Raw genomic sequence first — 10,163 nt, 5'->3', positions numbered from 1 at the left:
TGGCATCTTGGAGATTCTCTGCAGAGAGACATCCAAGTGAGGACTGAGAAAGTTCTTCAGTCTTTCCTTGATAATGCAATGGCATGTGCAACTAGAAAATTTTGAACCCAATTGTCTTCTTAAGAGGGACCCAGAAGAAAAAACCAGACAGACAAGTGGGTTGGTCTTCTGTGGGACCATTTTCTTTCACGTGATCAACACGTTAGGGTCTGCCAGTTTTGAATACGTAAAGGCCTGTGTTAGGCGCTTGCTGACTGATTCGATGTACAATGTACAGTAACCACATGTTATCAGGCCTGAGTTTAGTAAAAGATTGTGGACTGATTTTGGAAGTACCCTCAAGGACTTAAAAATTTTAGAAAGACGCTAAGTCTTGGTGTATTTTTGATAAATATCCTTAAAGATTCAGATATTAATAAAAGAGCACTCTCAACCTCGAATGTAGAAGTGTCAAAGTGGCCAAAGTGACTTATGACCCGGTTCAGCACGAATAAAAGTGGGCCACATCAGACTTACAAACTTAGCTGGCTATATCACCAGCCGTGAGATAAAGTTCACAGGCCAACATGGTACACTCACTAAAAGTATTAAAAAATTAATTAAAAATTTATAATTTAGTATACTAACTCCTTAAGGATCCATTGGGCCAATACCCTAAGGGCTCAAGGTTGTGCCCCACATCTTGTGTTTTTGTCAAACTAGTCCGATACAAAAGTCTACCAAGTGGTCAACCTCGACCCATCTTGGCGTATAGACCTGGTGAACCACACCAGAATTAACCCAACCTGCCCAGCCCACTGACACTTTTACTTGAATGAAAAAGGTTGAGGGTAAGTTCGAGCCAACCTTCGGCTAGACGATGATAGGGACCCACAATTTGAAACTATAGCATAAAGTGTTATCTAATTGAGTTACAAACTAAGAATTGGCAATGACAACATGATGACCATAATCATTGGCATTAATCACTTAATTGAAAAAAAATCCGGCCCCGCCCACGTATCTCAACCTATTCTTTGTCTGCCACTATCTCTGTCACAAAGATTTGTTTATAATATCCAAACTCTTTAATTTATGAAACAACTGAAACAAAAAAAAAAAAAAAAAAAAAACCGAAGTCTTTAATATTTCACCACTTAACAATAACAATGCCTACTACTCTCTCTCAGTTTGTACATCCAAATCAAAATGTGATACTAAAATAACATAATGCCTCATTTAGCTAATTTCACTACGTACATACCTTTCTCTCTTACTCTTTCAGCAGCATAAAAACCAAGCCAAGAATGAATTGCCTTTCAACCCCGAGCATCATATGGATTAATGTTCCTCTGGAGTTGACTCCAGCTTCACTCTCATTTCTCACTTGCATAATCTGCAGCGGCCAATCAATTGTTTTTGATAATTTCCCGGATGGAATGATGCATGGAACATAATATATATTGTCTTGTACTGAACAAACACTAACGTATATATAGAAAGTGTACAATGCTGGAGAGACCCTTAACCTGTGGCAAGGAAGGTGTTCATGTGATAGTCAGGGCCCTGTTTCTTTCACTTTTTTGTCCAGAAAAATCTCCTCGTTTCACACTGTCATCCAAAAGCGGATTATATCTAAACAACTGAAAGCCTTGATGCTGTGAGTAACACCCACTGCCATTACTGGTGGAGTATTTATGTTGTTGCATTTGACCACTGGAAGAATTGCCACTTGTCATATTCTGGGAGAACATTGATGTAGAGCTTGTAGAGTTAGTAGGATGTGTTGAAACTGTGACAGTAGAGTTGTTACCACTGTCTGCATTAGAAGCACGAGCATCAACCTTCTTCGTGTTTAAGAAACGACCTCCACAACCTCTTGGCCTCCTCATAGCATGTAAATGCCTCGACTCATGAAGATATGGCTGTTCGCATAACAACAAAAATAAAGAAAAGGAAAAGGAAACATACTCTTATTTTTTTGGGTAAGTTAAAGGAAACATACTCTTGTGCACAAAGTAACAGGCCAAGTCTAGAACTTCAATTTGCTAATACCTCAGAAAGCATGAACACAAAAAGGCAATGCACACAGAAAGCATGAACAAGCTGAATTGAATGATGTTTAACTCAAGCTCAACTCAAATTACATATATAAAGCTCAAGCTCAAGCTCAAACTCAAGTTAGTAAGATTTCGACTTGAGCTGGAAATAAAAATAGCTCACTTGAGCTCATGTCAAAAATTATATTTTAACTTTTAAATTTTGCAGAAAAAATTTTACATTAAAAACCCTATAACTTATATATTTATCAATTACCTCCTATATTATAAGATTTTAAGGGTATAAGTGTAAGATTTAAAACATTTAAGAGCTTATTAATATTTTACTCAAGCCAAATCTTGTTTGGAGCCCTAGGATTGAAATATAGGTCCCATCAATAATTTATTTAACATGTCAAACTTTTTCATCAATCACAAAGACTCTAGATTCATGTTACAGATGGTCTCATCATCTAAACTTGAAATATATAGTGTCATATCTGAAGCAACAAATCCTGTGAATAAGATTTAAGTATTACTGACTTCCATGATAAGAACAACATAACCTACAAACATTTTTCATTGACTAGAGGTAACACATAGTCTGCAATGGTAACATCATTTTTTATGGTCCTCAAAGGCAAAAGTATATCTCTACGAACAAATTTGTTATGTACGTTAAAGTTAAAATATGCGCAATGCACAAGCACAATGGACAGTAAGAATCCCAGCAGCATTTTGAACAAATTGAACTCAAGTGCACAAATTCATGCCATGAAATAATTCTTGAATCATCCTATAAGAACTCGTACTTCATTCATCCTATAAGAAGTTGTACTTCACAATTGAAGACACAGAACACATTTACGCAATGTTCAGAGTAAGGGCCACATTAGCTACCTCTTCCTGAAATTGTGCAGCAAATCACCAGTTTCTCAGTTTAACCATATGACCTCTCTATTCTAACATTGTCACAATAATGGACAAACACGAATCATGAAGCCACATGTACATCCTAGTTAATCTTCAAATAAAATTGAGTAATTTGTGGAATTTTGCATGAAACTCCATGGAAGCAAGCACATAACTATCAATTAACTTTACTAATCACCAATCCAAATATTCATTTAATAATAAGAAAATGTCAACCGATTTAACAGTATGTTCTGGTTGTTCTGATCTCAAACATTCAGATAACTTTCTCTTCCTGCTCTTAACATAAAAGTCTAACCAATTATTGACCATAGACAACTTAAGTTTTACTCTGACTTCAAATCCCACCTTTCGTAAAACCTCATGGTACCGGCATGTAAATCTCAAGCTCTAAAGAACCTGTAAAATCTGGACAAAAAATATAATAATAGAAAGAAAACACCCTCATGCATGCCCTATAAGAAATTCTTGAATGTAAGTGGATATTCCTCTTTGATGGTCATTTCGGATAACTAATAATTTATATATATTTATCTTCCTAGATACTGATACGAACCTTAGGAGAACCACACCTCAAAAACTAGCTATTGAGATGGGAGAGCCCAAGGCCATATAAACCCCACACTAGTTGTCCATACTTTCCAATGTGAGATCCAAGTCTCATACCTTGCACTTGGGATCCTAACATACCATCACGCTCCGCAGCCCCGACGCCCATGCAGGCTGGCTGCGCGCTAGCTCCTTGCTAGCCCCGGGCGAACACTGCAATGCCGGCGTCACCACCGGCGCCGCACGATTACAACTGGGAGACATGGTGATGGGTCTGATACCAAATGATACGAACCTTAGGAGAACCACACCTCAAAAGCTAGCTATTGAGATGGGAGAGCCCAAGGTCATATAAACCCCACACTAGTTGCCCATACTTTCCAATGTGAGATCCAAGTCCCATACCTTGCACTTGGGATCCTAACAGATACTTTTCTAAATAAAGGGAAAAAATTCTCCATTTCATGTTGTACCATTGTCATCTAAAAGAAACATCTTTAATCACCCATCACTCCACTCACAAAGTGTTAGGTTTGAAAAAATTGGAATCCATTCATATTGATCAATAAGGCTAAAACCGTTTCTATGTAATAGAACACTATTTCTCTTTTCTATCCAGCTAAGCAACAAAACTTCCACACAAATGACATTGAAAACTGTAACAGCATTAACCTCACCCGCCTATGACCTCTGATATATCACATTCTACTTTAGTAAATAATCATGAAAGAACCTTGTTGAACTGATATGCCTAGCTGCACAGGATAAATTCATGCATTAGACTGATAAATGTCAACATGAATGCATATACAAAATTGGCATAGATTACCTTCCTAACTTTTATCAGTTTCTTTTCCAGCTCAGCCTTGGCACGTATCTGCCGTCGTCTCAGAATTCCGTGGTACTGCTTGGCATTCACATAGACAGGTTCCTCCGCCATTTCAAGAGGCAATGCCATTCTAGCTTGTTGCAGTCCAACACAATGAGAATGAACCTAAAACAACCTCAGGTTATTATATTATATAACACTTTAGGTGTTACTGCATTATTTTATTAAAATTAATTATCTTTTTAATGTCTGTACTACCTTACGATTATCTATAGCCAACATGTCAATACAGCCCCAAAACCAATTATTTTAAATAGCTTGCTCTTAAAAGACTTGGCACTCCTTTCTTGTAGTGGAACAAAAAAATTTCAATCAAAATGTTAGATATGCGAGACCTACCCATGAATATTGCCACTCCTTTTACATCAATATTTAAGAAGAACTGAATTTCTTTTGTGCAGAAATGATCAGAAGAAAGGCAACATACTGTGTCGGTTGAACTTCAATTTTGTATCAAGCAAGCAATTTTCATTAAAATCAAGTAAGATAGGTACACCAATCACCATTGATCCTACAACAGTCCTTGAATAAAGAAGTGAGAAAAATTATCTCAAGAAATTTTACTATTGAGCCTTATTTGTTTTCATTGACCACCCTGTGCTTTCTGCGCTTGAGGCAAATAATTTCATCTTAATAAGTCGCAACCATACTTCCCACATAAATTTTGCTTGGAAGATACTAAACTGATTAGAAATCTGAATTCATTTAAGTACAAAGATATAGGAAAGAAGGGATTATATTTGGAATTCCATTTTTCACTCAAAGTATTAATTCATTCCATATGATAAAAGCAGTTTTTGCCAGTGGAAACCTGAAATTGGATGATCTACATTTTGACCCACCTTCATTATATTCTAATAGAGTTTCTATCTATCAAGAAAACCAAACCCATAATAAATTACAAAAAGCTGTGAGAATTTCATTTTTGAGCAATTGTTGATAAAATAATTTCTCCGATCCATGATAAGTCCCAAGTAAAAAGGGACGTCCATAATTTGTAATCACTATACATTTGAGTTGTACACTTAGAATAATTGAGCAACTAGCTATAGATATTGAAGAAAGAAGCTAGGTTCTACTTGATTTCTGAAATCCAGCCACATTTCTTTGTTTCAGAGAAACAAAATGAAAATCTTAGTGCATTTTGTAGGGAGTGTCAACATTAGTTTTTGGATGAAATCTTGAAAACTAACTTAATATATGAATTGATTCTACTTTTTTCTAAGATTGTATTCAGATATATCCAAGAACTTGAAATGGTATCTTAGTTATTGGAAACTGTTTTTGAATAGTTAACCAAACACCCCCTAAGCATCTTCATACCATATCAAATATTTATAAAAGGCAAGAAGTTGCATACCAAAGCCTGAGGTCCACAAGCAGGCACAACTCCCCCATAATATGAATCGGAAAATGGATATGATACGCATGCCTACAATAGGGAAGGTGAAAAACAAGAAGGTGATATTTCAATTACCGAATTCTGGAGACAAAAAGCATAAGATAAACGTCAAATTGTAAGCTTCTAAGTGTCATACAAAAAGCATACACTAGAAATCACCAAAAATTAAAAAAAAAAAACAACTATATAATCAATGGCCCATATATCTGCACAAGAGAATGCACACATGCATTTGGGCAAAGAGGAAGAGAGATTACAATGTTGTGTCTAACAAGTTCCAGCTGTGTTGGTGGTGTAACGCATTCACCCACTGGCTGATGCACAATGGATGCAGTGTATTGCTGCGACTGCTGTTCTCCAAATTTTCCATCTGCTCCAGAAGAAAAAATAAGTTTCACATTTATGACAATGGCTACAGTTTTTCATGCAGAAAAAGATTACTATTACCAAGTTGGATTGCATAGAAACTATTAAGGAAGATATGTCTTAAGTTCAATCACTAAATTAAACAACATAATGCATAAAATACAGTTGAGAAGACTTTACATCATTGAAATTGTAGTTGGCTGGGAAGAGACATAACAATAGATAAAGGGGGAAGGGAACCAAGAGGTCAAGCAATCAATTTTAAGACAATTAGTACTTTGTTTATTATTATGTCATACTACAACAATTCAGTTCCATTAAAATGTACAATACTTGAGGTACATTTTCCAAAGTTTCAATAAATCACACATGAATTTTTACTTACCCTAACTAGAAAGCTCATGGTTCAAAACCACAAAAAAGTAATTATATTTACTGTTACTGATACATTATAAACACTAAATGTTGGAATTTATAAGTCCCACATTAGGAAGATAAATAAAAATAATAGGGCATATAATATAATGGATATTCAACGTAGATTTGCTTACATCATTTTAACAATTGGAACCAAAAAACATATAAAGATGTTAGATCCACACTTCAAGATTAAAGGGTCCAAGATTTATAACACTAAAAAATGAAATTGGTGCAATGCTCATGTGGGCCTTGCAGCTGGTATACATTAATGATATTGTACACTGCTTTAATGGTTTTGCATTGAAGCACAAGTATAAAGCTTATGCATCCACTCAGATTGTGCCCATCACTTGTTTCTTCTCAAACAAAATTGTCCAACAAGTAAGCTATTTCACCAAGTTGGTGTATTTACATGTATTTGAACTATCTAAAACATTCTAGCAATTTAATGTCACCTGAACCCTTCATCAACTATACTTCATCTCAAGCCAATAAATTGCCAACTTGTTCTATCAACTAAAATAGCACATTGGTTTTATTATGAACTTAGCCAGCACTACACAAGCAATTCAATATTATAGATCATCACAAAATTGCAAACATATACCTGACTGTGACATTGCAATAACTTTTATTTCTCTGTTTGCTTCAGTTCCCTCATCCGGTCCACTCTTTACTTGTAATTTGCTAGTTTTGGACCCTGAATCACCATTAGCTTGCTGTTCTGTAGTAATATCTGTCATGCTTTCCCCTAACATATTTTGGGAGAAGCCATCATGTCCTATACCACGCCACCAAGGATGAGAAGAAACTATATGTGTTTTATTGCTATTTGTTGCAGGCCCTGGATTGTTTGTGCTGTTTGGATTTTGGTGCATACTTCGTAACTTCTAAATTATATAATTCCAAACTACAGAGCCAAAAGAGAAACATCAAAGCCAGGAACAAGCTTAACATAGTTATATTAAAAATAAGAACACATATAATATAATTTCATTGCACATGACCATAAAGGGAAATCAGCAATCTTTATACCATCAGTTAACAAACAAAGGTGTACTGACACAAGGAATTAATTCACAACAATTACCATAATGCACACACAAAAAAAAAAAAGGTGATTTCCACATTGCCATATGAAGAAAACTATTTGATTTATTAACCAAGTGGAGTTAATGCAGTATATAACAAGGGGCAACAGAAGGAAGAAAGAAAGGACTACAAGAATAAAATAATATTTCTCTGTAAGTGCCATTCCATATACTTATTCAGATGATAAGAGTTGGTAGCAAATTTTCAACGTCTACTTGAAAATGGGGTGAAACAAGCAGATTATGATCTTCTATACTACCGATTTTTCATGAATTCTCACAATCTGTATCCATCTATTCAAAATCTAGTGACTTCATTAATTATGATTTTTAACATGTACAAGTAAAAAACATAATTTTCCCAAATATCGATCCCAGTTTAGAGTAAATATTTACATATCAAAATTTACAATCATGGGATCACATACTCAAATAAGCCAAAGTAAGTTTAATTGCTCAAAAGCCAAAACCTTTTTCGTGCAAAAAAAGACAAAGAAAACCTGGTTGGAGTAGATATGATCAGCCAACTTTGACTTCACCAAGCAAATTTCACTAAAAATTCATAAATTAAGTTTAAGGAAAACCAAGGCTTATTAAGCTAAGCCAAGCTCTGCATCCCGAAAATTTAAAGATGTATTCAGTGAATTAATTTTGTGTATATGCGAGTGTCCTTTTCCCAAAATAGATCTATTCAGTTAAGCTCTAACTCAAGCCCTGTCTTGTTAGCGATATAAGAGGAGAGAAGTATACTTACAAAGAAAGCTCTGCAGGAACTTCAAACAATTAAAATATACAAGATCTTGTGCACTGCCAATGAGTTGCATCTACTCTACAATATTTTTAGCCATCTATTTGAAACTTATACATCTTTTCAAATTTGAACTGAATATTCAAAATTAAGGGGGAAAAAAGTATTAATTTCCTCAAATACAGATCTTCCTTTCATGTGAGATGTAATTATTTAAGTAATTCCAGCAAAGATCTCCCCAAACCTTGTTTCAATGGAATCAAAATTATAAAAAAAAAAAAAAATGGCTCACTATTTATACATGCATGCATGCATTGACAAAGCTGAATTGTACTAAATTCAAACTTCAAAGCTTAATCTAAACCATCAGCAACAATCTTAAAAAACAAAAAAGAAATGGCTCCAAAAACATCAACAGAAAAGCTACTAATCCAAATATTCATAAAAACAAAATTAATAATTCAACAAACTTAACCAAACAAACAAAAAAACAAGCATATAAAGTTCACAAAATTTTAAAAAAAAAAAAATCCATATGTAATCTTCAAAACTAAACAAAGAAACAGAATAGCACCCCAACCAAGAATAAAAAATTGCATGCATAAACAAAATAAAAGAGAAGTTGGAGAAAAGAAAACTTACAAAAAACCTTAAGAGAAACGAAAACTGGAATAAAATTTGTATTCGATTTTGCAGTGAATTTTAATATTCAAGTGAGATAATCTTGAAGTAGAAGCAGTAAATGATGTTATATTATGTTTTAAGAAAGGAAGAAGAGTTGGGATTAACGTCGTTCTGCTTCTCCTCTCCTGCTGTGAACATTGTTTGTACACCTTTAAATAATGGTGTAACGACGTCAGTGTCCATTCCAGATTTTACGATTTCACAGCATGGAAAGGTGGTTTTCCTTTTGAGCAATATTAAATATGTATTGTTTTTATCTAATTTATTTATATAAATAATATATTATTACATAAATGGAAATTATTTTATTTTAATTTAAATTATTTAATTAATAGTAATATAATATTTATGTATATAAAATATATAAAAAAATAGATACACATAAATTTTTTTTTTTTCAATTTGTTGTAGCCATCAAAGTTTGAAAGTCACTCAAGCATAGGCATGGTTGGTTACGGACTCAAAGTTTACTCTAAGGGGGCATTTGGTTTAAGTTATTGAAGATTACCTTGATAATCTATCTTTTATTCTCTTGTTTGGTTTGTCAGTAATAAAATATTACAGTAATATTCTATTACCAATGCTGACATGACAAGTAATATAGATGGTAATCTGATTACCACATTCACCTTAGGTATTTAAAGATTACTAAGGTCATCTTGATTTTTTTATAATTATATTATTATTTATTAATTTTTTGAAATAAAAATAAATTTATTTTTAATTAATATGACAAATAATATAAAAATATTTAAAAATAATTATATTCAAGAGCATTTAAGTAAAATAATTTACTAGTAATCTTTTATTACTTTTAACCAAACACAATAATTATTTATACTTACCAAATTTTATCAAAAATAGTAATCATTTATACCCAGTAATTTTCTAAGTAATCTATCTTCAAGGTAATCTTTCTATTTTAATAATAAAATATTACCCAAACCAAACGCCCCCTAAATGAAAAAGAGTTTGCTCAAATTTACTTTAAGTTTGTCAAATCAAAATTAAATATAATTAAATTAAATTTAAATAAAAAAATATGACTTTAGTTTAATTTAAA

General features: G+C 33.4%; 1 protein-coding gene across 5 annotated transcripts; it reads right to left on the bottom strand.

Annotated features, from left to right (window-relative positions):
• Positions 1 to 1,103: 1,103 nt before the first annotated feature.
• Positions 1,104 to 9,230, bottom strand: LOC123197791 (nuclear transcription factor Y subunit A-1-like). Of its 5 annotated transcripts, none has more exons than XM_044612189.1 (7): positions 9,059 to 9,230; positions 7,185 to 7,487; positions 6,049 to 6,161; positions 5,750 to 5,821; positions 4,330 to 4,494; positions 1,509 to 1,904; positions 1,104 to 1,375 (listed from the first exon to the last, which is right to left on the bottom strand). In XM_044612189.1, exons 2-6 carry the CDS (start codon positions 7,453 to 7,455, stop codon positions 1,527 to 1,529), a joined length of 999 nt encoding a protein of 332 aa, XP_044468124.1. In that variant the 5' UTR covers positions 7,456 to 7,487; positions 9,059 to 9,230; the 3' UTR covers positions 1,104 to 1,375; positions 1,509 to 1,526. The 5 variants fall into 5 exon arrangements, with proteins under 5 accessions (XP_044468124.1, XP_044468123.1, XP_044468125.1 ...); XM_044612192.1 differs by lacking the exon at positions 1,104 to 1,375 and adding an exon at positions 4,173 to 4,255 and having other exon boundaries at positions 1,783 to 1,904; XM_044612191.1 differs by lacking the exon at positions 1,104 to 1,375 and adding an exon at positions 4,178 to 4,255 and having other exon boundaries at positions 1,801 to 1,904.
• Between the last annotated feature and the right edge of the window lie 933 nt (positions 9,231 to 10,163).

The sequence above is a fragment of the Mangifera indica genome, chromosome 15 (genome assembly GCF_011075055.1).
Source record: "Mangifera indica cultivar Alphonso chromosome 15, CATAS_Mindica_2.1, whole genome shotgun sequence".
NCBI lineage: Eukaryota > Viridiplantae > Streptophyta > Magnoliopsida > Sapindales > Anacardiaceae > Mangifera > Mangifera indica.
The sequence above is the reverse complement of the archived record's forward strand: the minus strand, read 5'-3'. Positions and strand labels throughout refer to the sequence as shown.